The sequence below is a fragment of the Somniosus microcephalus genome, chromosome 21 (genome assembly GCF_052327205.1).
Source record: "Somniosus microcephalus isolate GS21.2 chromosome 21, FLI_Smic_1.0, whole genome shotgun sequence".
Taxonomy (NCBI): domain Eukaryota; kingdom Metazoa; phylum Chordata; class Chondrichthyes; order Squaliformes; family Somniosidae; genus Somniosus; species Somniosus microcephalus.
Genome location: NC_141007.1, coordinates 45,235,859 through 45,263,132, shown reverse-complemented (window position 1 = coordinate 45,263,132; position 27,274 = coordinate 45,235,859). Strand labels below are relative to the sequence as shown.

The 27,274-nt window shown below is 40.6% G+C and overlaps 1 protein-coding gene across 16 annotated transcripts in view; it reads right to left on the bottom strand.

Moving 5' to 3' along the window:
- Positions 1-27,274, bottom strand: part of tnrc6c1 (trinucleotide repeat containing adaptor 6C1) — a 672,712-nt gene that overhangs the window by 140,919 nt on the left and 504,519 nt on the right. The window contains exons 1-2 of one of the 16 annotated variants that reach the window (XM_085963523.1): positions 12,689-13,004; positions 11,977-12,024 (exon numbers count right to left, since the gene is read on the bottom strand). The exons of 11 other annotated variants lie outside the window; for them this stretch is intronic. In XM_085963523.1, the coding sequence (XP_085819649.1) occupies positions 11,977-12,024; positions 12,689-12,768 (128 nt within the window). In that variant the 5' untranslated portion in view covers positions 12,769-13,004. 4 more of the 16 variants (XM_085963527.1, XM_085963530.1, XM_085963532.1 and 1 more) reach the window with 4 other exon arrangements.

Here is a 27,274-nt window from a genome sequence, read left to right as displayed (position 1 = left end):
GACTAACAAGAGAAACTGGTGGCTATCTGGGCGAACCTACAACTTATTGAGCCAGATGCAGAACTGTCCACCACACAGCTAGACAGTGACACAGAGGAGGAAATGGACACATCAGTGCCAGAGTCAGAGAATCAGGAGGTGCAATGATGAGAAGACTCGTGAGTAGGAAGACGCAAAGGGACAAAATAAGGACAAATTGCAGGCTAAATAAGCGGACGTCTTTTTATTTTATTTTAGATGGGTCTTTTTTGTGGGGGTTTAATAAAGTTCAAAATTATAACCTAAATAAAGTTTTGAAAGTCTGTTTTTATTTGTATGGAACAGTATGTCTATTTTGTTGACAAAGATAATATAAGGGTCAGAGACAAAAACCATCAGTGTGCAAAAAAACTCAAAATTCCCATGGAAAGTTTCCTCTTTTAAATTCCTGGAATTTTGCAACCCTAGTTCTGACTGAACCTAACTTTCACAAAAGACTTCTCTCTCACCTTTCACTATCTCAGACTACTGACAAGTGACACTCTGCCTATAATGTATAGCCATAGTTTAGCTTCTAAATTCTGATACTCTTGTCGTTAAAAAAGGTGCCTTGTACTGGTATGTATGGTTCTTACACCCACTAGGTAAATGTTCGAAGAAGGGAGGAAATACAAGTCATCTTCTGATTAACACAGAAACCCCAAGAAAGACAGCTACTTCTACCAAAGTAAGTAACCCATGTGTCAGAAGGGCTTGCTCCTTTTAGTCTCAATCATCCCCAACAAGTCAGTACGGAAGCACTGTTTTCCATACAGGTCAGCTCCACTTTTACAACCCTCCCCTTACCTTGCATCTTTACTTTTAACAAAGAGACCTTTAAAAGCCTGTATTAACAATTTACTTCCCAGCACTCAGTTCAAAAGCTGAACTCCATATTGTATGAGCATTATCAGGAAGGTTACAGGGTATTTTCAACATGAATCTTGACAATTTTACTGGGTACTGTTCCGACAGCACACAAAGCAAAAGGTGGTTAAAATGCTAATGAACTGGGGATTGAAGCGGTTTCCCCAAAGACCAGAAACAATAAACAATTCATTAGCATGCCTGGGTAAATCAATAAACGTCTCATTCCCATTATGTTGGGAAGCCCCCAATCCCAGGCACTCAAGCAGGAGTTGTCTAGCATAGGTCAGGTCCTATCCTTTGGTTGTAATCACAGGGAGATAAAATTGGGACAGAGAAACATAGAGTCAATTTTTTGCTGGGGCAGAATTTTATTCAGACTCCGAAGCTTAGGATGTAGGAGGGTAGTTAAGTTAGTTTAAGTTGAGCAAGACAACCCACTGAAGGAAGAAGCATAATATGTTCACTATTGTATTGTTGTGCAACGACAATTTATACAGATTAAATTAGGTGCGCCTGATCATAATTGCTGCCCTGTACGTTCACTTGCATGTCTGTGAAATAAAGCAACTTAATGATGTGCATCTGGTGCTGCATTAGCGAGTATTTTCTCGGTTTATTGTCAAAAGTTTTGGACAGGCATATGCGTTGGCACTTGTGAAAGACACGATATCCAGTTCAGACCCTATGGTTACATCCCGCACTGACACTATTGTAGTTAAATATTGGGCCCAAATACAAGACGCTTGGATGGTTTACAGGAGTGACGAGCATCGCCGTACCCATGAGAACATCAAAGACAAGACACAAATTTGTAACGATAAAGATTTGCTACATGAATTAAAGCACATACTTTAAGTTGAGCAAGACAACCCACTGAAGGAAGCAGCATAATATGTTTACTATTTTGTATTGTTGCGCAAAGACAATTTATACAGATTAAATTAAGTGCGCCTGATTTAATCAACGCTCTGAGTTTGTGGGGGTTACTTTAGTGGCGATATTATGGTGTGTAGCAGATCAATGTAGCTGCATGGGTAGAAAGGTGGCTAGAGGACAGATAGCAGAGTAGGGATAAATAGATGTTTTGCAGATTGGCAGGATGTGGATAGTAGTGTGCCTTGCTGGGAACTATCTTGCTTTCCATTAAATAATTTGAATGATGGCATAAAAAGAATGCTACGTATGTGGATACTAAATTGAGACTACGCAAACTGTAAAGAAGAATGCAAAAGAACAAACATTAATGGAGTGGGCACATAGGTGACAGATGCAGTTCAATGCAGAGAAATGTGAAGCTGTGCATTTTGGGAACTAGAATAGTGAAAGTAAGTATACCATTAAATAATTATGATGACCAAGCACAGTGGAGCAGTAGAGAGATCTGGAGATGCAAATAGAGATCTTTAAATGGCAGAAATGCAAGTAGAAAAACCATAAAACGACAAGTGGGATTTCAGGTTTCACACATAGGGGCACTAAATTATAAAAAATCAAGGAAATTATTTTGAATTTCTACAAGACGGAGTATTGCATGTAAAAGAGACCCAGCCTGTTCATCCTTTCCTGACAAGTATAACCTTGCAGGACATGAACAACAGGCTGGGTCTCTTTTTCTTGAAAAGAGAAGGCAGAGGGTGACCTAATAGAGGTCTTTAACATTATGAAAGGTTTTGTTAGAGTAGACACAGGGAGAGAGTGTTTCCACTTGTGAGGAAGAGCAAAACTAGAGGCCTTCAATATAAGATAGTCACCAAGAAGTCAAATAGGGAATTCAGAAGAAACTTCTTTACCCAGAGTGGTGAGAATGTGGAACTTGCTACCACAGGGAGTGCTTGAGGTGAATAGTATAGATGCATTTAAGGGGGGGCTAGACAAGCATATGAGGGAGAAGGGAATAGAGGGTTATGCTGATAGAGTTAGATGAGTAAGGATAGGAGGCTCGAGTGGAGCATAACTGGTTGGGCCTAATGGCCTGTTTCTGTGCTGTATATTCTATGTAATTCTATGTAAGACTGAGTAATGCATGTAGCTCTCCGCATTCCATTATAGGAAGGATATTAGAGCCAATGGAAAGAGCACAATGAAGATTCACTGCAATATCAGGGGTGGGGTTGTTACAGTTATAAAGAAAGGCTTGAAAAATTGAAAAAAATCTCCCCCTACTGGATAAAGAGCAAAAGGGGAGAAATAGTAAAAGATTGTTTCCACTGGTTGAGGAATCAGTAATAAAGGGGGCAGAGAATCAGGAGAAGAAAAACAAATGGGCAGGTTAGCAGAATTTTTCCACAGAGGCTTTTTGAGAGCGTGGAATGGCTTGATCACAACTAGCTATTGGAGTAGAATACTATCATTTAAAGGGGAGTTGGAGGAGTATTTGAAAGGAATAAAAGAGGATACAGGAAAGATTAACGTAGACAACTCCAGTTGAAGAGCTGGACAGCAACAATGGACTTCTTCTGTGCTGTAAATATTATGATTTCTGTGAGATTTACCATTGCCTCCTTCAGCCAAGCCTGTAAATGATGCCTTCTAGGAGTGGAAAGGCATACAAAAATCTCCCTTGCCAGGAGAATGATGAGCTATTCAAGGGTCTGCAGTTTTTCATTCAGTGAAGAGGATAGTGGCTTAAACAGAACACGGAGCCACTTGGTCTGGAAAGTGACCATAAAGTTCAACGGTGGATAGCCCCACTTCAGGAAAATTGGCAATTCCTGGTGGATGCTCGACTATTGTATGCTTGTATCAGGGTTCTGCTGTTAACCTAGACTTTCTCCTGCAAACTTGCACCAGAAGTTGAGCCAACAGGTAGACTAATTTTACCTGTAGTTGTGCCAGATCTGTAGCACATTGAGAACAGGATGATTCAAAAGGGTTTTTTTTTTTGCGGGGTGGTGGGGGGGGCGGGTGGGAAGAGAATTAGAGTGAAGTAAAAAACAGGACGCTTCCCAAATCCTCTGATTCCCACCATCCCTGTTCATGCAGTGTACCATGGTGGTACTGTCAGTCCATATTTTGACCACACTAATAATTCTAGCTTTGTAAACAACACAAGAGTTAAAACAAACTGCATTTTTTTGAATTACTTTTGTACTGAACGTACTTCATGCAGCAACTATTCCAGTTTTTAACTATTCAAATATGGCTCTAAAGTAATAGTCACTGTACCCATAATTATTGGAGTTATACTTTAAACCCCCCCAACACTCAAGTGATCCAGAACAGAGGTTGTTTTCATTTGTAACAAGATAAACTCCAGAAGAGAAAAAGGTGGGTCATAGCATGAAAATTTAAACCTGTAATTAGCACATAAACATAGCAAACCCCTTTTAAGCTCAGTAAACAGTTGTCATAAAGCTCGGTGATCTGATAGTGAATAGGCACTAATACCTGAGCAGATAAAAGGTTTCATTTTCAGAATACAATTTTATATTCCAAAATAATATGCCAAGTATCTGACATAGAAATGCCTCACAGCACAATGAATTACCTTTGGAATGCGATGTTTATTGTGTGGGCAAATACAGCAACCATTCTGTGTCATCAACATCCTACAAATGGCAATGAAATAAATAAACAGTTGTATTTTGGCAGTATTAGTTGAAAGCAATGCTGGTTTCTGTAGCAGATTCTGCACTGATGTACTGGTGTGGAGTTCAAAGCCATAACTTTTTGACACAAACCAATGTACAATACTGAACCGATTAGTATGTACAGTACATGGTACGGCACCATCAACTGTAATGGGAGTTAAACAAGTGAAAGATAACTCAAGGATGGAAAAGTTGACATTTCAATAGTGGCCATGATGTAATTAGATTATACCACATTTACCACTTACGGCTGCCTTCAGGCACAGTCACCAAACTGCTGACCATATAGATTTAAACTCATACATCAATCACAAAGAACATTGGCGCCAAGTCAAATTACTAAAATTTCCTACCAAACACTGTCGTGGGAGCACCATCATCACAAGGGCAATAGCAGTTCAAGAAGGCAGCCTAATATCATTTTCTCAGGGTAACTATAAATAGGCAACAAACTTGACCTCTAGTCCTGCCCACATTTTCAGAACAAAAAACAGCTGTAAACTGAAAACTAGGTCAACAGCTTCATAAATAAATTAAAGAAAGGAGCTGTTACCACTCGGACTTAAATCAGAACTCACACTTCATACGTTCAAATGGACTCGCCCCAACACACCTTCTGCTCTTCCAATCCTAGTCTGCTGAGAATTCCCTCCGTCCTAACATTAGAGGCAAAACCTTCAGCCGTTTTGCCTCTAGACTCAAGACCTCTCTTCCTAAACCTCTTGATCGCTCCAACCTGACAATCCTCAAAACCTGCCTCCTGAACTGCACTTTTGGTAACCTCTCCTCCGACTCGTGTCTAGTCTAATGCCCAACTGTGAAACACTTTGGGACATTTTGCAACATTAGAAGGCACTACATAAATGCAAAGAGCATATTAAATCAAAGGGCAGAAGTACTGCTGAAGTGGGAGGAAAATGGACTTATTCTCCCTTTAAAAATTAAAAAATCCCTTTCATTTTATATAATTTAATGAATAAATCTCACTGACAGAACTGTTCTCAACACTCCAAGTGTCAACTTGACTCAGCTGGTAGCACTCTAGTGTCGAGTCAGAAGTTTGTTGGCTCATGTTATATTCCCAAGGCTTCAGCATACAATCTAGTGCAGTTCTGAGCAAGTGTTGAATCGTTGGAGAGGCTATCTTTCAAATGAGACATTAAAGCAAGGATCTGATAACTTTCCATCTTTACATCCTACCTCGAACCTTTCAATTTACCAAAAGCATTACGCCAGTCACATTTGAATCACAGAAAGAGGAAAATAAAAGAGACACTAAAGAAATCATTGCAGATTTTGTGCACAGGCCACACCATCTGGAAACACCAACATCAGCAGCAAAGTAACTTGAACAGGGGATCATCTCATGCAATATGCAGCGAAGAGTTTGAGAAGGTTTCAACAACAACTTTATAACGTCTTTAACATAGTTAAACGTCCCAAGGCGCTTCACAGGAGTGTTGCAAAACAAAATTTCAATGAAGTACTCTTTCACTCCCCCAATTCCTGCTAAAAGCAACAATAAAAAAGTCCATATTTTAGAGCTAAATGTGTGCATGAAACATGAGTAACTACCCATTCAAGTGTTCTCCCTTTGTATTATTGGGAAAGTCATTAATTATGGATAAACTTGTACACCAAAAATGAAGCATCTCTGTAAAGCAGGTACAAACACCTTTTTAAAGGCTCTGCATCTTCAAATTGCAGTCATTAAAGGATTATCTTGACACGTGGCCAATGTAGGATCAGATATTAGTCATGACAACAACCAGCAAGGAAAATACAACTCTCTACAATGAGAAATCAAGTGAACAACCCTGAATTTGGAATATAATTCTTGAATCCCTAATAATACCAACAAAGCTTCACTACACCCCAACAGAGAACCCTAGATTAACAGTGAAAATGCAACAAGACCCCTCAATTCCACTTTAATTCAGGCTCAGTTATTCGCTACATGTTGAAGACTTTCATAGCATAGCACCTTTCATGTCCTCAAGATGTCCCAAAATGTTTCCAAGTCAATAAATTACATTTCTGAACTGCAGACATTATTGTTTTTGCATGCAAACACAGTGGCCAATTTGCACACAATGTCCCATGGAGACTAATGAGATACGACCAGTTTGTCTATTTCGGTGCCGTTGGTTGAGAGATGAAGGTTGGCCAAGACACCTGGAGAACTGCTTGCTCTTCTTCAAAAAGTTGCCATGGGATCTTTTACATCCCCTTGAACTGGCAGATTGGGCCTCGATTTAAAAGTTTGATGCAAAAGACACGTCTGTACTGCAATGAAGAATTCTTTATAACTTAGCTTTTCACATCAAGAATTATTTTTCACTCTGATCACTTCAGTTTGCTACATGATAATAATGCACTAGCTTTGTGGCGATGGGCACATCTTATGGTAAATAGCCTGGTTAAAAGATTCATGTTGCAAATTTACTGCTTTCAGTTAGCTGCAGCATGTCTGCTGAACAAATTAGTTTTATAAGTAACAAAAATCAGAAACTCTGGAGAACCTAATTTTAGTCTGGGCTGTAAAGAATTTTGCTATTTCAATGCCCGAAGATGTGTGTAATCGTCTGTGGTGACAACTAATTATAGCTGTAAACCCTCCTCTATATGGATTATTATTGGCACTGTAAATAGTTAAATAGCAGGAAAAGCAAAATATCAAGTTAATTACATGTAAGTGAGACAAACCTGGTAACTCACAGGTTACTGTGTATAGGGCTTCCTGAGGATAATAAAGTTGGTATCCCACTGTGTGTCCTGTATATAAAAAGATATTAAACAATACCTAGAGGGTAAATACATAATCTTACAGTGAAGCTGTGCCACTGCCATCTTTGTAATGAAGACGTCATCACAAATAGTATTGCCCAATACATTCTTGACAGCAGATAAATCAGCATTCTGAACACACTGGGCCAGAGTTGAGTAAAACAGGGCTGCAACAAATAATTCATGTTTTCTCATTTTTATAAAATGATACTTTGTTCTACTTCAAGAAACACTACTGGATGATAATGCTCAGAAAGCAAACTTTACTTTTTTAGCCAAGAGCTTAATTGGCAATAGCATTCATCTGTGTTACAATCATGATGTCGCTCCGGCTAAACCCAACATTCCCTGAAACAAGTCCACTTGCTGGCTTTTTTTTTATAAAACAAAGAAAATATTTACCATAAACTGGTTTCTGACTGCTGAATAGTAAAGCAGTAACTGTTAGAAGGAAGGTTAGAGCGCTATGGCATCAAATGGTACTTTTCCTTCACGCCAATTTAGGTTTTCAGGCTCAATCCATTCCAAGGGTTTGCAATGTCATGCTGCTATTGATCTGGGGCTAGAGACACTGGCCTAGAAATTGGGTTTTGGCTTAGCCAGGGCTTTAGCGCCGGAAGTTAGTGCCGGCGCTAAGTCCCCCTGCGCGCGCCAAAAATTCAGCAGGGCCGCGCCCAAACGGCTGCCGGCGCTACTGAAGGGTCTTTGCGGCGGTAAATCGGCGCTAACTGCCGTTTCGCGCCGCAATTCCGGCGCTGCGGCACCCGATGCGGTGCGGCAGGCTCGGGAAGTGCAGGCCTCCTCCTTCCGTTAAGGAGGAGCTGCCTGCACCCGGCCGCGGCCCGCGCAAATCTGTCTAAAAATGAGCCCGGCACCTCGGACAAGTGCCGGGCTTGCATCTGTTCCGGGGGGTGGGGGGGGGGAGAAGTCCGGGGAGGGAGCTGCGGGCAGGCGGCCGGCGGGAAAGCGGCCGGCCGCCGCGGGGCCTTTAATGCGCCGGCGCAAACTCATGCAAGACTCTGTTGCCAGAGTCTTAGTTGCGGCTGCCACGGGCGAGGCGGCCGCAACTGAATTTCGGCGCTAGGGCCCGTCGGCATGGCAACCGGGACGCTGCGCACACCGATGACGTCATCGGTGCCGGCGCAGCGCTACCGGTGCAACGCCGATTTAGGGCCCCAGGGAATTTTTAAACTGGCCATAACTCTGGCGCTAGTCCCTCTAGCGCCTCAAAAGCGGCGCTAAGGCAACTGAATTTCTAGGCCACTGTACCTCCAGCACAATGTCGAGAGAATTCGGCATTCAATATTTTTTTGTGTTTGTTGATTTACTAGTAATCTGTTGCTATATGCAATTAAATAAAAACACATGTTTTCTTTAACAATAGCACTCTTTCATTTGAGCAGTGATAGATCATCTTTAGAAAGTTCAGACAAGGGTCCCAAGGGTGTCTGCATTTGCAGGGAGTGTCCCCAAAGAAAAGTTTAATATAAAATATAAATTATGGAATTCAGAATAATAATTTGGTCCTTTGACCTTTTCTCCATATCTATGGAGTATAGTACAACAAAACTCTACTCCCCCCACCCCCTACCAATGCCAAGACTTTCACTGTGAAAGGTCCTCAAAAACTTTGAACAGAAGATATCACACCTGCAATGGTCCATTAGTAATATTAATTCATGAGTGTGAATTAATACCAACTCCCAAGTACCCATTTCATCTGCCATTCAGGTTCTGTTGCAGACCAATGAAGTCACAAACACATGGCTGGAGACCAGGTTGTATTTAAATTATTTGTTCATAGTGCTCCTTCTGAATTTCCATAGGTACAATGACATTTTACATGTTTTCAGTTTTGACTCAAACTGTACATTACTTCTATTCAGCCAATGTTGCATAGCACCAGAGTGCTCTGTATTACTGAGAGAATATTTGGTGCAATAGTATTCTTTTAATTATCTACCTTCAGGCAGTTATACTGAGCCGTACTGATTCATGAATGCATGTAAAAGTATTAAATGACAGATTTTTGATACAAAGAGGATTCAAAATATTTTGCTTACTAGAACTCACAATTTTGCTCACTAGAACTCACAATAGTTAATCAGTCAATGGCCTTACAGCATTTTAACTCTAAATTAGTATTATTTTCATTGCACTGTATTTAATATTTGGTTTCCAAGTTAATCCATTAATTCCTGTCCAGAATTGACATCTATAAATACTTAATTTACTACCATTAATTTTACAGTTAACATTACTCAAGACAGATTAGGACATTAACTTACTAACAGGCATGAACACATTATTGATCACAGGACTAAAATTTAAGCCAATCAATAGAATACAGGAGGAGGAATACCAAACGCTAAATTTCCATTTCTTCAAGAAATACCAAGTTTTACAGAACACCAAAGATGGTATAGATTCTTAAAATGCTACTAATGGCATTTTGTTGCTGTGCTCACAACTAACCAACAAAATGCAACAATGATGGTTAAACTACAAAAATTACATACTCAATAAAAACAACTGTATGTGCTTCACGAAGGTCCCCGCACTAACAAATGTATCTCACTTCAAAGAAAGGGATTGAGCAAGGACCCAAGGTGCCCCTATAGAAAGGGAATTATTCTGGGTAGGTGATTTATTTTTAAAAATAAACTCAACATATTAAAAGGAAAAGACAGCCATTATATTTTTAGTTACCTTCTCCAGCATGGAGGTTGGTTTTTAATGTGATGCCAGTAAGTATGGCCCAACTGAGTGGAATTTGATTTCTCCCTCCCTTTATCTCCTTAGATAGCGACTCCTTGCTGGATTACTGTTGCATAGCCACCAGGCACTCTCCTGCATCTCACTTAATTACTTGGCCATTACTTGACGGCGAGTGTTGTCAAGCTATTTGACCAATCGGGTCATACAGCCGAGCCCAATCCCCAAATCTACACCTGCAGATCGTGATTGGAACTGGGAACCCTGGCCAAATTTCCTTTCTATAACCCAAGGGTGCGGAGGCATATTGCAGCAAAGCAACCTGAGCGATCAGCTAACTCATTGCAGAGTGGGTACTGAACTTGGAACATTCCTAATCTGTATAGTTCAACTGCTCACTGATCCAGCAGGGAAATATTTCATGTATAATTTTTATCCACACAAAATTCTTGAACACAAAGCAGTTTACAGTACACCCAAGCCGTTGAGTTCAATTTCTAGGAATAACTTTAGATCTCATAAGGAATGTGACAGTTTGCCCTGCTTTTTCTGATTGCTGTGCTTATATACCAAACACTGATTAAATATATTTGTGGGAAATGACCAACAACTTCCTTAAACCTCATTATTTACTACAATTCTGCAGGAATGAGTGACCTTGTTTCAGGAAATCACATCAGCTTATTTGGATTTTTGGCAGATTTCACAAAACACATCTACTACACTTCCTACAATTACAATATTTTTGGAATGATATTAAATACTGAAGTTGAAATTTAAAAAGAGGTTTACTTAATCTAAAAATATATAAATCTCAATGCTAAATTAGAGGTCTCTGGAATGCATTCATTTTCGGAACACTTCCTACATATCGGGCAGTATCTATGACGTTTGTAAAAACGATTGGTGCCAAATGCAAGTTGTTGCCAAATACAAGTTGCTGCAAAGATTCACAAAAAAGACAGATTTAAAAAAAAAATCTGCTATATACATACGCAAGAAAAAAATTCCAAAGATAGGTATTTAAACACATTATACAAAAACCATGTTTCTGCACTACCTACAAAAACACCGTTCTGGTATAGAACATACCCACATTTACATTGACCTCACTGTGGGTTTTTGTATTCATAATTGTATGCGCCAAACATTACTACAAGCAAATGAACGAACGTTTCAGAAACTTAAAAACCTTTCGGCCCTCAAAAAGGATTAAAATACGCTGCATATATATTTTAAATCGTTTATTCTATTATAATTAGAGACACACATATATATATTCAAAGCTGGAACAAGTCACTACACTGCAGCTGGTCTCAGAGGAACATTCCACCTCCGAAGCCATCAAGATGATAAAGTACAGTATGGAGCTGCGTGCAGAGCGAGACAACGTGGGCAGCGATCCAAAAATGCCAGCGCTTTGGCACTACAACAGGAACCAGTAAACACTTGAGCTCAGCACCACGCAAAAGAACAGAAATAACAATTACTCCTGAACCACTACGAATCCACAGAAACTTCAGAAAATTCCTTTCTGTACAAAACAAGAAAACGAATTTTCCAATGTGAAATATCTTAATCAAAATGTCCCAGACTTTAATTTCACGTTGCAGTGACTTGTAAATTTGCAAACAAGCTCCGCATTTCATTGCGGTGCTGCTGTCATGTCATCCAATCACACTGGGATTGAATAGCGCTTTTTTGATCACTCGATTTTAAACCATACCGCAACGGACTGAGCGATCCTCAAGTCCAGCTTTGCGAAGGGAGAAGGTACACGCCAACCCTAGCTGCACTGACCTCTCCCTTCCACTGGCCGGCTGCAACCCAGCCGACAGCCTTTGCCATTTCATGCCGATTTACTTAACTCTGCGCTGACAGCTCCTCAAAAATATACCTTTAATTGAATCCATCGCTAACATTTAAACCCGCCTTGCAAGATATACGGTGCGCCACTCTCAACATTAAAAAGGCAACACGCAATCATCCTACTTACCTTTTAATTTCTTCCTGAGGCTCTTTGGCAGCTTTAAACTCGGGTTCTCTGAAAGGGGGGGCGGGGGGGGAAAGAAAAGCCTTTTTAAAGACCCATCAATTTGGCAGACCGTCCAACAGCCAGACTCTGCAAACCCGCAACACCGGCTGACAGCTGCAGTCAGGATCGCTCAGGCGACGGGAAGCGGCCGCGAGTTGTACACAAACACACGGGGAAAGGAAGCAGCAGCGTCCGCCCGCCCGCCTCAAACCCACACCAGCAGCCCCCAGACAGCACAACACACACACACACAATCAGCCCTAGCAACAGCACAGCCACAGCTACAAACCTCATCAATTTAAAGTGCAAATAGAAGGGAAAATCTCCAACAGCCGAGACAAAACAACGTCAGAGGAGGATGGGGGAGGGGAGGGAAAAGTTGAACTACTTTCTCTCTCTCGCTCTCTCCCCCGGTCAGTAAATTGTTGATAACGGTGCTTCAGCAGCCATTTTGTTATAACTGACAAGAGAAGGCTAATCTCGCTGAGGAAACGACCTCTGACCCTGTCTGGCTGACATGTGATCACAACTAAACCCCACCCCCTCCCCGCGCGCGCTTCCCTCCTCGCGCCCAACCGTCCCGCCTCTCCGTGTTGCCAAGGCAACCGCTCTGACCTATCGCTTCGGTGCCAGCGCATCACATGATCTCAACACAAACACCCCCCCCCCTCACTCTTTTTTTAAATCCGCGACTGGGCTAAGATTAGATGTCTTCAGGCAGGTGCGATTCTCAGACTTCCCTACCATCCCCATACCGCGTAAACCGGGCGGTGGGGGCAGCCATAATTACACAGGTAAACAACTGGGGGTAAAAACCACGCAATAAAACTTTCAAAAACAGATCGCTCTCTTTCCGGTTGCCAAATCCAACCAATCCAATGAGCGGCCATTGCGTCACGTGACCACCTCCCCGTTCTCGCTTGTTGCTCCGGCAACCAGTCTGCCCAATCATCTATAAAAGCCAACCACAAACAAGCCTGTCCTCAACATATACAAATGACCTAGTAATTGTCAATTGTACATGATCTGATACAGCTCGACTTCATCTGCTTAATAGGTACAGAGCTTATCTAATTTGACCTAGTGAAATAACCCAATCAAAATCAAATATATTATAGCTGAATTGGCACTCTACTGTGCAGCAGCAGTAAATATCATTCGGAAATACAGCTTCCATTCTCCTCTGATAGCCTGCACTTGGATTTGTAAAATACGAAGTATTTTTTCTTTCAAAACAATAAAGTAACATAATATTTTTCTTACAGATCACTGGGTTGCCTTTGCTGATTAAAAAAAAAACCGAATGTAACATTCACAGTAAAACCTGTGTGATCAAAGTGCCACACAATATGAGTGGAGTTTCTGTAATGAGATGTTCCAAGAGTTTAGGCAAAAAGACTCCACTAAGTAGTGATAATAGTTCTTTGAATTTTAAAAGAATCCGAATGATTCGATTGAACTTTTAATTTAGATTTTTAAAGAGAACAATTTCTCACTGATCTTCAGCTCTCCCTTCATCTCCTCTCTGGAAGGCATTGACTCCTTCCTGGGGTATGGTTCTGTAGGTCCCAGTCACACGCCAGTACTTCACACAGGTGATCATTACGCATATGAATCTTGGCAGTCAATGTGAGCAGACTATTCAATCGCAGGGGCAGTATAGCCAAGCTCAACACTATGATTATACTTGTGCACTTTTAAGCAGAGATTGCTGGATAGTGATCAGCAGCAAAAACCTAAGCACTCCCTAACCCATAAGTGCTGAGGCTAATTGTAGCACCCTGATTACACTACCCTGGCTGAGATCAAGTAATTGAGCATATGCCAGGGCTTTGGGATCTTTCTGCTCTGCCTGGCTCAGCTACTCACAGAATAAACTCACTACCATTGTAGAGGCTTAACTTAAATTTTTGAAAATAATTTTAGCTCCACCCATATCATGACTTACTCCCTGACAGAGTGAGCACATGACCTCCTCCAAGCCTTCTGCCAACAACCATCTTGAATTGGCTGCTAAAAGGCACCCAAAAACAGTCCAAGATTACTTTCTTTGCAATTTCTCATTCTCTTACTCATTACCACCCACCCAAACACAAATGCACCATGTGAGAGTCACAGATGTGAACTGACAGATCTGATTTGCACTGTGCCACCAGGCTAGCAACCTTCTTATTGGCTTGGGAATGAAGTTACCTATAGCAGGTAGGGGATCCTCACAGAATATGTATGTTAGTCACCATTGATTTTCACAAGAGTTTATTTGTAAAGTGCTTGAGAAATAATATTTTTTTCAATTTTGTCCCAGCTGAGATTTATTGAATTCATTGTAAAATCTCAGTGGGGAACTGTTTTATTTTTAAGTCTTCTGAACACACTAAGTGGACAAGGTACGCTAAAGTCAATGCTGACTGGTGGACACTCTCCCAAAGGATCCCCTTGACTAACATCAGTGAAGTGCATCTGCTTCACTTCTTGATTGAAATGTCGCTCTAGGCTGTACAGAGAGGAGACCGTCTGCTAAGGATTTATCTGAAAATAAATGTCACTTTAAATATAAATATGTGGTATAGTTATGGAAGTAAGTGGTTTACATTATCTTTACACCTAAAGATACTTTCTCCATTAAATGTATAGCTGTGTATTTTAACTGGTAAAAGTGCTTTAGTGACTTTTTATGCTTTATTTAAATTATGAAATAGACTTTGGTAACTTTTTTTTCCCCTAACCTTAAAAAAAAGGGCTTTTTAATAATAACGTCCCTCCTTTATTTTTAGCATAGGGCCATCAAAAGTGTAAAGATGAAAGTGTACTATATACAAAAGTATCTTAAAAATGTGATTATTTTATGAACTAGTGACATTTTATTGGATTTTACTGATAATGGAAACCATTTTAGATATCTGCATGAAAGAGAGAAGATATTTAATTACAAATAAAATTACATTCCCATTGAGCCACTATCAGCACTGTGAATGGCTAGCACAGCATGGTAATACCTCATGTACACTCTCTGAGAATGTGAATTTTAGAATCTTGATTGTGTTCTCCGAGAACCTGTGTGTATTGACTCCACCTACTGCTGGTGCAACTAACTGTCAATTTAAGTTTAAAGATGATTCAAAATATAGTTAGTGGTTTAGATCAATTTTAAAAATGAACTTTTAAACAGAAACAGATTTTTGCATATATTTGGATCTAATTGCAAAATTAGCTCAAAGATTTGCATATTGGAATTTTTAATAATGTTTTAAACGCTGTTAATAATTATTGACATCATAAAACTCTTGATATACAGACACCTTTTGTTTATTATGTAAATAATCATTGTATTCTATTTGCTGGCTGAGTTTAAATCATTTAGCTTTTACAATAGGAAATTAAATGTTGCTGGGAAGATATACAAAAAGGGATCAAGTGAAAAAGCAGCAATTTAACATGGTCTTCTAATTTTTTGTTTTTAAGATGTCAATGTAGGCAAAGAAAAGCAAGCCAGATTCCAAGCTCATGGGACAACTTTAAAAATAAGCTGCAGCACTGGCATGGTAGTATAATGCATTTGTGCTCCGCCTAGCTATTCCTTGGAGTGGTGGTTCAAGTTTCCAATTCCCACACAGCAAATTCCTGAATTTTGGGTACACCATCAGTAGAAAGAATCAAATGCAAGCTAACGACTTCTTCACAGTAAAGAAAGGAAAGATGGAGCATGACTGTCTGCCAGGTGTTTTAAGTGTGGCACTGATAGGCAGCTTGTCACTAACTGTCTGTCTTCTTCATCAGAATAGTGCAAGACACACTAAGACCTAAAAAGAGGGTAGGATGAAAAAATTAATAATGGGAAAATTAATAAATAAAAGCCTACAATAAAACTCACCTGTATTAGTGGAAGAGGCAAACTCAAATGATCAAAATTCATTATCAGTAACAGCAGATTTAAAAAAGTATATATATTCTCATTCTAAATAAACAATGATTTTAAATACAATTGAAGGAATTTACGATTGAAATAAGCAAACTCATAATGCTAAGAATGCACACTTAAAATAAATTGCAAGTTACCATGTACCATATTTTCACTAATTTGCTGGGACTTAAAAGTCTCATATAAAGTATCTATATAGCACAATATTTCTTACCTGAAGAGATAAAGCTGGAGAAAAATGTTTTGATTCAAAATTAATTTATCATTTTACTCAGACATATCACCAATTGACACTAGTGACTGCACTGTTACCATTCAGTTTCAACAAATTAAAACGAAGAAAGCTCAAGGAGTTCTCCAGTCGAACAAGGTTAGATGATATCTGGATCCATATAATATTTCTAAATTAGGCAAATATGTAGCTTGCAGGAGCTAGGTATTGTTTGTTGTGTTCAATTGTGCTGGGTGAATGCATTAGCTGAACTGATTTCTAATTCTTCTAAGGGCACTGCAGGGATTCCACAGAGACCAACACATTCATAAATAGAAAACAACTGTCTAGCAGGAATAAGAGGTGGCACACAGCAATGCCAGTGCAATGTAGACAAGCTAGTTACTGCCTATTTGATAAGATAAAGCCCTCTAATGTTTGAACGATAGCCTGCACCTCTCATATGACTATCCCTATCTATTATAGATTACCGATGCAGCTTCTGTTCCCTCTGCAACTAATGAACAAGCACTAAAATCAATAACTACAAAATGTGGATTTGTGTGCTTGCTTTGCAACAAACAGTAAATGGTATGCAGGCAGCAGAATGCTCAGATGGGGGTGGGCTGCATGAACCCCCAGAGGCCACTGTATTTGTCATTTGGCAAACCAAGATAGATGTAGAGCACAAATTCATCAAAGCTTTCTCCAAAAGGAACACAATTCTTGTTCCAGTGTTACACTCCATCTATCTAGAGTCCAAAAAAATGAATAAATAATGAACTGTACATGTCAGACTCCAGGAACAAGCTGCATACAATGGTACAAAATAAGAGCTAGACTAAAGAACTCACTGACAAAATAATCTTTCAAAAGGAAAGTAATTCTTTAGTTCAACATTTTAGAGAGTTTCAGAGCTGTTATAATTTAATGTTTTGTCAATATCCCAGTTTTAAATGTATTCAAATTCAATCATCAATGAAGAATTCAATAACATTTTTCAGTTTATGTTTTCGCTACTGCCTTAAGCATGTTCCAAACAATAGAATTTCAGTATTCTGTGCTGGCACAAATTGTATCTGATGTTGCAGATGAAATAATTTTAAGTGTATTAAGAGTGTGTGAGTGGCTTTGTCTACAAACAGCACAGCGGCTCTACTTATCACGGCAACGTCAACACTGCAGCGCTGGTTCCTTTGTTTCTCCGCCAGTGATAGAGCCAGAACCTAACATCTCACAAATTATATCGGTGTGATTGACAATGCTGGCACTGTTTGTAAACATAGACAGGCTTGCCAAATACTGTAGCCTATTAAAAATGAAATATCTTTACAACAAAATGATCTAGAAGCATAGCATTTTGGAATGCAGCCATTTTAATGTTGAACTTTAAACAGACAAATAGTTCATATGGGGCATCAGCTGCTACAGGTCTGGCATGGGTAGAAGCCATTGTTCTAAGACAACATTAGTCTGATTATAGTTCAACTCTTAACAGCATTCCTTTTTCTTATCTAACGTGATGAAGAGATCAATATGATCCTCACAATTTGCGGTACAAATTGTTATCTGTTAGTCAGCTTACTAAAACATGATACCTTTATTGCAGTAAAGCTTTTATGTACTAACTGTAGCTTGTACAGTGCTATTGGTTAAAGTAAAAAGGTGCAGAAAATCTGTAAATTCCTTTTAAACATGACATTAATTTAATTTTAAGTAAAATTATATTTTATATTTCTGGTTAAACATTTCTACCCATGACATTTTAGGGAAACAGCAGCTATAATATCTTAGCCCTTACTCATAAAAGAACTTAAATAATTTCTATGCTGCTACCCTGTCTGTGACTATGTTCTTGCAATATGAGCAGTCATTGTACAACCCCCTTTTTCCTTTGTGAAAAGCTGAACTGTGGCATGCATGAAATGCTTTTCTTTATATTATAAGCACATACGTCGTTGAAGAGCTCCCTTATTTGACTTTGCTGAACACATTTCTTTTTTGTTGAAACAATTCAGCTTTGTAATAGCTGCAAATTGGCATATGAACTGCATTTACCTGCAATGAATTCTTTCACCTTTACATTACCGCACTGGATCACCTACCCTGTTGCCATGTGAAAGTCTTGTTATATTACGTAGTAATGCCAAGCCACTACCATACACTATACTCGGAAATTAGTTTCTTAAAAAGGAAACTACTGTTTTGTTAACCCTAAAACCTACCACAGGGGCTAAATTAAAGACAACACATTTGACTTTTTCAAAACAAGTAAATTGCAATGAAACATAATCGCAAGACAGATGATAAACAAGCCTGATATCCTTTCAAAGAGACTTTGCTGAGAAAAGGCTTTGTAGTACAAGGACTTGTCTTTTAATGAAATCTAGTTTATCTGTAATGAAAATGACAGTGAAATGCTGTGCCATTTTAACCCTTTAATTACTGAATTTCTAAAGCAATTTTAAGAATGATATTTTGCTTTCCTTAGTTCTTTCCCCCATCACGCCACACACCACTCACTGGTCAAAGGGTGTGAATCTGTTTGCTCCCAGGCTCCTGCCAATGTTGTTCTCTAATCAGCTGCTAAGACATGCACAAGAGTGGCCTAGGGTGACTTGGCCTCTGACTGCTGCCTGCTTCTCCTCTGGGAAAGCTTTTGCGTCTCATGAGCAATTTTCCTTAAAAGCCGAACTAAAGTTAGAAATTGATTTTCACCAATCTGCCTTAGAATGATGGGCCTTGCAATTGGATGGTGCCACGCTTGTTTCTCAGGCTGCTAAATGGTCGCCTAAGCCTCCAATATGGCAGGCTGGAATCGCACGCTCATTATGAGCCGGAAGTGCAATGACCGCTATATTGATGTAGGCCATCTCTGCAATATTGGGTCGGCTGCGTTCAGGAAAACCAAGATTACATACAGTCTAACGGGCAAGTCCTTAAAGGGACCGCTGCAGGCTACGACCAACAAGGTAAGTGTTTAAAATCAGTTCTATCTCCCGCACCTCTGCCCTCACCCCTGCCCCTCCCTCCCGGAACCACGATAGGGTTCCCCTTGTCCTCACCTTTCACCCCACCAGCCTCCACATTCAACGGATCATCCTCCGGCATTTCCGCTACCTCCAAAGTGATCCCACCACCAAACGTATCTTCCCCTCCCCTCCCCTTTCAGCATTCCGCAGGGACCGCTCTCTCCGAGACACCCTAGTCCACTCCTCTATCACCCCAAACAGCCCTTCCCCTTCGCCTGGCACCTTCCCGTGCAAGCGGAGGAGATGTAACACCTGCCCCTATACCTCCCCCCTCCCCACTGTCCAGGGCCCCAAACACCCCTTCCAGGTGAAACAGCGATTTACTTGTACTTCTCGCAATCTAGTATACTGTATTCGCTGCTCACGATGCGGTCTCCTCTACATTGGGGAGACCAAACGCAGATTGGGTGACCGCTTTGCGGAACACCTCCGTTCAGTCCGTAAGGGTGACCCCGAGCTTCTGGTCGCCTGTCATTTCAATTCACCGCTCCATTCCCACTCGGACCTCACCGTCCTTGGCCTCTTGTACTGTTCCACGGAAGCTCAACGTAAACTCGAGGAACAGCACCTCATCTTCCGATTAGGCAGTCTGCAGCCTTCCGGTCTCAATATCGAGTTCAACAATTTCAGATCATAACCTCGGCCCCTATTTCATTTTCACTTATATTTTTCCACTCCTTTCCTTTCCCCCCCCCCCCTTTCCTTTTGTTTCTCTCTCACACCTGGCAGCTATCTTTTGCCCTGCCAGTACACTTTACACCTAATCACAGCCTATTACCATCTCGTCTAGCTTCTAATCTCTTTTACTTCTTTTGGTTCTTTAATTCTTTTGTCCGATCGCAGCCCTGCCTTCGATCTAGTTCCTTTTCTCTCCAGTTTTGAAGAAGGGTCAAACCCGAAACGTCAACTCAAATTTCTCTCCACGGATGTTGCCTGACTTGCTGAGTTTTTCCAGCATTTTCTGTTGTTATTTCGGATTTCCAACATCTGCAGTATTTTGCTATCGTTTAAAATATACATACTTGAATGTGGAGTCAGAAGGAGCAGGAGTGCTGCCAGCCCCCCCCCCCCGGCAGATTGGCAAGGCGATCCTCTTCGATGCCGGCCGCTACCTGCCCTGATCACTGCCGTTCACCACCCACCCTTCCCGATCCCAGCCACTGGTACCCTTCCTCCCGATCACTGCTACCCTCCCTCCCGACTGCTACCCTTCCCAGTAGCTCCCTCTTCCAATTGCCCCCCCTTTAAGTACCTTCCTGTGCTGTGCGTCACAGCGGCCCGATCTTCAAGTCTTCTTCTCCGGCAAGCTGCCTGGGAATGCCCATTAGGCATCCGCAGCTCGACAGCTTGATAATATTGAGGCCCGAGGACTAACATTCCGTGCACCTCGGGCCTAACCATTCAGGCGCAGGGATTGTTCCTAGGCTATGATGTCTACAATCTTTGTATTTGTAATGTTGAATATTATAATATTGTAGGTTCTATTGAGAAGATCTACATCAGAAGAATCAGGTCTACTTCAATATGATTTTCATCTGCTCCATTTTGCTCATTCCACCATCTTATTTAAAGTTATCAATATCTCCTCGCAGCTTCCTTTAGTCTCAGAATGATTTACTATGCCTCCTATTTTAGCATCTGCAAATTTGGACATCCAGCCTTATATCCAAATCATTGATGTACACAGTGAACAGAAGTGGACCTGGAAGGGAACATTGTGGGACAACATTACGCACTTCCAACCAGTCTGAGAAACTGCCCTCAAGTCCTACTGTTTCCTCCCTTCTAACCAATTGTTTAATCCAGATTGTTTCAATCTTCTCCAATAGCTTCCTGTGTGGTACCTTGTCAAGAACTTTCTGAAAGTCCATGTACACCCCATCCACTGCATTTCCCCATTCCACCAAGTCCGTCACCTCCTCAAAGAACTCTGTCAAGACCAATCTTCCTTTCCGAAATCTGTGTTGCCTGCTCTAATAATTTTACCTTCTTCTAGATATTTAGTAATTTTACCTTTAATATTAATTACTAAATTACCCCCATAATTTCTGCCCTATTTCTTCCCCCATTTCCCCTCAGATCCTTGAATGTATCCAGTCAGGTCCCAGAAATGTGTCCTCCTTATATTTTAACTAACTTCTTTAATACTTTCCTTTTAATTATTATATCTCATCTCGCTTTTAACTAATTCAGAATTCACCTTCCCCAGTATCTTTTTCTTTTGTAAACACTGATGCAAAGTACTTCTTAAGAATCCCTGCCAATTTATCATATTTTTAATGCAGATATTTACATTCATGTTATTCTCTATGTGAAATAAAGACTCCTCCTGTTTACTTGGTACAAAAATTACACCTAAGTTCATGGAATAAAATAACATTTGTGATTGGCAACAGGTGGAACTCGAATCCAGGTGAAAGTCTGAATCATTCATTTATTGTTGAGACTAATGTGTTACAATAAACAAGTGGTTTCTCTATGCACGCATTCTTTAAAACATGTAAGAGTTTATCAGCTGTACTGGATACATTACAACACAACAATCATTGCTATAATGTATAGCATGATTTATAACACATTACTCACCTGCTACAAGTTTAGAAATTGCATTCATAACTGCAGGCAATAAACAAGCATTTATAAATACAAGCCCAGAGAACAGCAAAGAGGAGAAACTAATATAAAAAATATTTTAATAAATCAAAAACATGTTATTTAAAATGGAAAACTATGGAGCTAACAGGTATGATCCAAAGTACATTAAGATTAATTTTCTTATTACTGTGCTTAAACAATATTTGGCTGTGGAAAAAATTGGGTTTCTATTTATTTCTATTTTCTCAGTTCCATATTCATCCCCTTAAAAATCAGCTTTTTTCCAACTTATTACTTTGGTCTTTGTCCTACTTATGTCCTTCACAATCTTTATCTTAAACCATATTATGTTGTGAACGTTATTGCCTGGATGTCCTCCTACACTTCTCTTATCTGTTCTGTCCATTTTCCATTACTAGATCCAGCAGTATTCCTTCTCTAGTTGACTTTTACATACTGGGTAAGAAAGGAGTCCTGCACACATTGTAAAAAAACTACATTCCCTGTATCACTTTTGCTACCTCTTCTTACCAGTTTATTTGGGGGTAGTTAAAACCTACCATGATTCTATGTCATTTACTTATTTCACATATTTGCTTACATCTTTTTTCCTCCACCTCCTTTCCACTACAGGTAGACTATCCTTTATCCGAACTTCCAAAAACCTAAACCCTCTAAAAACCGAAAGTTTTTTCGTTCAGCGTAAGTCGTGCGCACGGCATGACCAGAGTGGCGCACAACTTACGCTGAGCAGGGCAGAGGGTCACTGAGTTCCCTCCTGGGTAGGAGATTGCAGGCCGAGCCGGGCAGTGTGAAGGAGGTGTACCGGGAGAGTGAACCCAACAATACAGCGGCCCATCCGATAGCTGCAGCGGCCTGTCCGATATTCTTTTCTCCCCCGCTGACCCCCACCCTTTCGGATAAGGGATAGTGTACCAGCCTTTATCCGCACTTCCGAAAACAGAAAACCTCTGAAAACCGAAAGTGGTGGCTTACGGGGTGCTGCCCCGTAATACCTTCTGAAATCCGAAATTTTCCGAAAACCGAAACATGGCTGGTCCCAAGGTTTTCGGATAAAGGATAGTCTACCTGTATTAGGTGGTTTGTAGTATACCCCTATTAGTATGATTGATTCCTTATCTTTTATTTCAATCCATATGGATTCTGTTTTTAACCTTGTTAGTTATGTCCATTTTTTTTAACTGCCATTATGTTATCGTTAATTAGCACAGCTACCTACCCCCCTTCCTTCCCTGTACTTTCTGATTATGTTATAACCTGCAATATTTAGTTGCCGGTCCTGTTCTTTATGTAGCCATATTTCAGTTATTCCTACTACATCTGGTTCCTCGCTACGGATTATTGCCTCCAGTTCCCCCATTTTATTTTGAATGTTGTGTACATTGCTGTACAGGCAGTTTAATTTGTCTTTAGTGGTTCCTTTTACTTTATTTTTTAACAGTCCTTTTATACTTCTGTTTTATAACTGTATTTGTTCCCTGACCGGTTATGTTACCCTTGTTCCTTACCTTGGTCTGACCTTCATGCTCATCTCCTATTTCTTTTGTCTTCAGACATGTTATTTTCACCAGATCCTTCCCCTGTCTTACTTGTTAAAATTAATCGAATTGAGACATGCAGTTGCGTTCAAATAATTTGCAGTTGCACACTGCATGACTTACACTGGGGAAATTGTCAATTGCAATGTGTATGCATTATATTTAATGGGTAGTTTTATACAATAAACCTTTTCTAAGCCAACACAGATACACAACAGCAGACAGAAATTGCATTGTATACATAGCTCAAACTAAAAAAGGTTTTAATTTTCTGGATTAAAAGCAGTGCTGCTTTTATTTACCTTTTTGTCATCATTTACTTTTATTCTTTTTTTTAAGCTCCCTCCATATTATGCACCTTTCCCAAGCTGAAAGGGTGAGCAGGCAATCTGCTCCCAAGCCTCAATCAATTGAGTTTTTGGTGCTTTTGACATTGGGCCACTTGGAAGTGCACAAGAGTGCTTCAGGACAATTGACGCTCCAGTCCTTTCCCAGAAGCAACTGTCTTCCACTTGACGACACTATTGAGATCAGAAATTTGCCATGTGGGACTTTGTAGGACCAAGTTAGAGTCCTTCACCTTTGTTTTTGATTTAAATGTTTTTCTTTATTACTCTCAGTCATAAAATGTATTTTACAAGGTGCATGCAGCATATTGCCCATTTATTTAAAATAAATAAGTTAATGCCTGTATTAAAATAGCAAACAGAGGAATGTAATACAAATGCATTAAGTGTCCACTGATATTACCAAGAGCATTGGTCACAATTCATTTATTCCTCTCTTTCTTTAGGTGAGCATCATGCATGTTTCTGCACTCCCATTGGAAAATAAGTGTTATTTTCTCCAAAATATATATGCCCAAACTAGCTCACTGCATCATATTTAGTCTCAGAGCTCAGCAAATTTTTTCAAGGCTTCAGCCTTTTACTGTGTAAAAAATTAAGTGCATCATGCAGAATGAACATGACGCCCAATTCCCTGATGTTACCGTTGGGTGGTGGTCCCTTGCAGGTAGCATACATTCAACATGGAATCAGATGGGTAGACTCAAACACCAGCAGCACTGAGCTCTAGATTCAGTGGGGCTCAACGTTTTTTTTTGAGGCCACTGTGGTAATGTGCAAAGGCCTCATTATATCCTGGTCAAATCCACCAAGCTCTGCAGGTCAGTCTAGCATTGCAGGAGCACGCACTAGGGCCACAGTTACAGACGTGTGCACAGCGAGAGCAACAGGGCCACGATCGGGCCATGTGGAGGAGCAGAGAGAACAACGGGGCCTGATCCTCCTGGCCCACAAGGAGTGCTAAAAAGAGCTGATCTTCAGTCCTTACCATAGCCAGTTTGCACCTCCCACCTCGGATCTGCTACTTGGAATCTCATTTTGTGGGCCTCCCCCTCACTTATTGCCGAATTTAAATCACCGCACCGATGATGTCATCGGTCCATGACTTTTGAATGATAATACAGCCTTTTACAGGAGCCTCATCGATGGCCTGATTTCTGTTTTTTAAATTTAAAATGGGCGGGAATGGTGTTGGGTTACTCAATCCAAATATTTTAATCCCCCCCCCCCAACACTCGAACTTCTGCTGTCCATCAGGAGGTTTAAAATCTAGGCCTTAAGGTCTGTGAGGTGGGGGCGAATTTCAGAAATGAGTGGAAACCCAATTTTTCCACAGCCAAAATAATGAGAGGAAAATAATCTTGATGTACTTTGCATCATACCTGTTAACGCCATAGTTTTCCATTTTGAATAATGTGTTTTTGATTTCTTAAAATATTTTTTGGATTAGTTTCTCCTGCTCTTTGGCTCTCAGCTGCCTCAAAGGGTTCAGGCACAGGGGCTACACCAAGAAATACAAGATTAGGTGGTGTAGCACATTACACACAGACTATTACCAAAGGGGAACCACTGGTAAAAGGCACTAGATTCAAAGAGACATAACATTTTAAATAATAAAATATGGTGGCACTGAAGTTGCAACGTGTGCAGACAGGTTCATTTGTATGGCTGTAAAAGAGACGCATGCAGTGAAGAGGTGTGGCTGGCTGGCAGTGCAAATGTTGAGAATAGCGATTTATTCCAGACCATAAAAAAGATGATTAAGAAAAAGTCTCCTCTACGGGAAACTGCCCAATGGCTCTTGCAATTGCCAAAAGTGCTTGTAGTTGCACTTCTGAGAGTTCTTGCTTCGGCTGATGCACATGGGTACCTAGTTGAATAGTGAAGCTACGGAGAATGCAGCAGGCCGTGATTACTCTGGAAGCTAGGCTGTACCAGAGGATGTCCCCGACTCAGAATTGTTGCTTGGGCATGCTTATGATGTGTTCAACGCTGGTTCTGGTGGAGGCATGCAGCTCCTTATACCTGTGCTCCACAAATGCTACAAAAGGATCATGATCCAATGCTTTAACAAGTGTCTCTGGTTTCACTGGATCCAACCTTTGACTTTTTTGGTTATCAGCAAATAATGGGGGCATGGTGGGTTGCTGTAAATTAAAGGCATTGTGGCTGCTGTCAGAGTTTGTGTATTTACCGGCATTATCCTGTGCGGATGGTCATGCACAAGCTGAACACTAATTAAGTAGAAGCCCTTGCAGGTCATGTATAGGCCACTCCTGTGTGCAGGAGCAAGGGAATCTTGCCATTTGGAAAAATCGTACAGCTCTCTCCTGTTGTTCTATGTTACCCATGGGAAAAGAATGTGATTGCTTACTCTTACAAACAAGGCATCAGCTTGATGCACCTGCACACTGCAGACTGACTGTTGTTGCTGATGTTCCTGCTGGCAGCCTGGAAAATGCCCGAGGCAAAAATGATCAGGGCTGCTGTGGCCTTCACTGGCAATGCTATGTTTCCCTTCAGGTCTGACTGGAGGTCCCCCCGGAGCACAAAACACAACTCGGCCTTAACTGCCAAATGAATCTGACTCATCACATGCATTGCTCCCTGCGAGGTTGATATAATTGCGCTATGGTTGATCTATTCAGTTTGCAGAGTAATGGTGGATAGGAGCCCTCCTGCTGAAATGTAGTGTTGTTTCCCTGGCATTTAAACATTCTTCCTTCGCCAAATAACAAATATAAATTTGTATTCTGAAGTGAGTACCCATTGTATGAAATAGGAAATGCAAACTGAGCTTAAAAATCTCCATGACACAATATGTATACACAAGGAAGCTTGAAACTTGCTGCAAAAGATAACATTTAAATTAAAAATAGAAGTTGCTGGCTGCCCCTTTAAGGACATTTAGATCCAAAGGCGCAGCCAAGTAATGCAGAACACCTACTTTTTATGGGTGTTCTTGCAAATTGTTGAACGACCAGCGTTGGAACAGAAGAGTGATGAGGAAGGCATTATGGAACGTTTTACTATGTTAAAGGCGCTATATGAATGCAAGTTATTGTTGTTGTTGTATATTATTCCCTTCTGCACCATTACCATTTCACTTGTAAGCTCACGCTTGAAATAAGTGAGGGCTTCCTGCGGCTGCTTGTTTCGCCACCAGAAGTGTGCATCATGTTTATTTTTACACAAGTGTCAACCCATTTGGGGGTGTGGTGGTGGTATGGTTTTGTCACTGGACTATCCAGAGACCTGGACTAATCTAGAGAACATGAGTTCAAATCCCACCACGGCAGTTTGAGAATCTGGAAATAAAAAGTTGGTATCAGAAAAATTGACCATGAAGCTTGTAGTAAAAACCCAACTGAATCGCTGATTTTCTTTAGGGCCGATATGTGACTCCAGTCCCACACCAACGTGGTTGACTCAACTGCCCTCTGAGGTGGCCTAGTTGTGGCAACGAGAGATGGGCAATAAATGCCAGCTTTGCTAGTGAAGCCCACATTCCGCAAATGAATATATTTTTTTATTCGAGCTATAGTAGGGGGTGATGCACAACCAAATATAGAGGAAAAAACAAGTCAGCCTGGAAG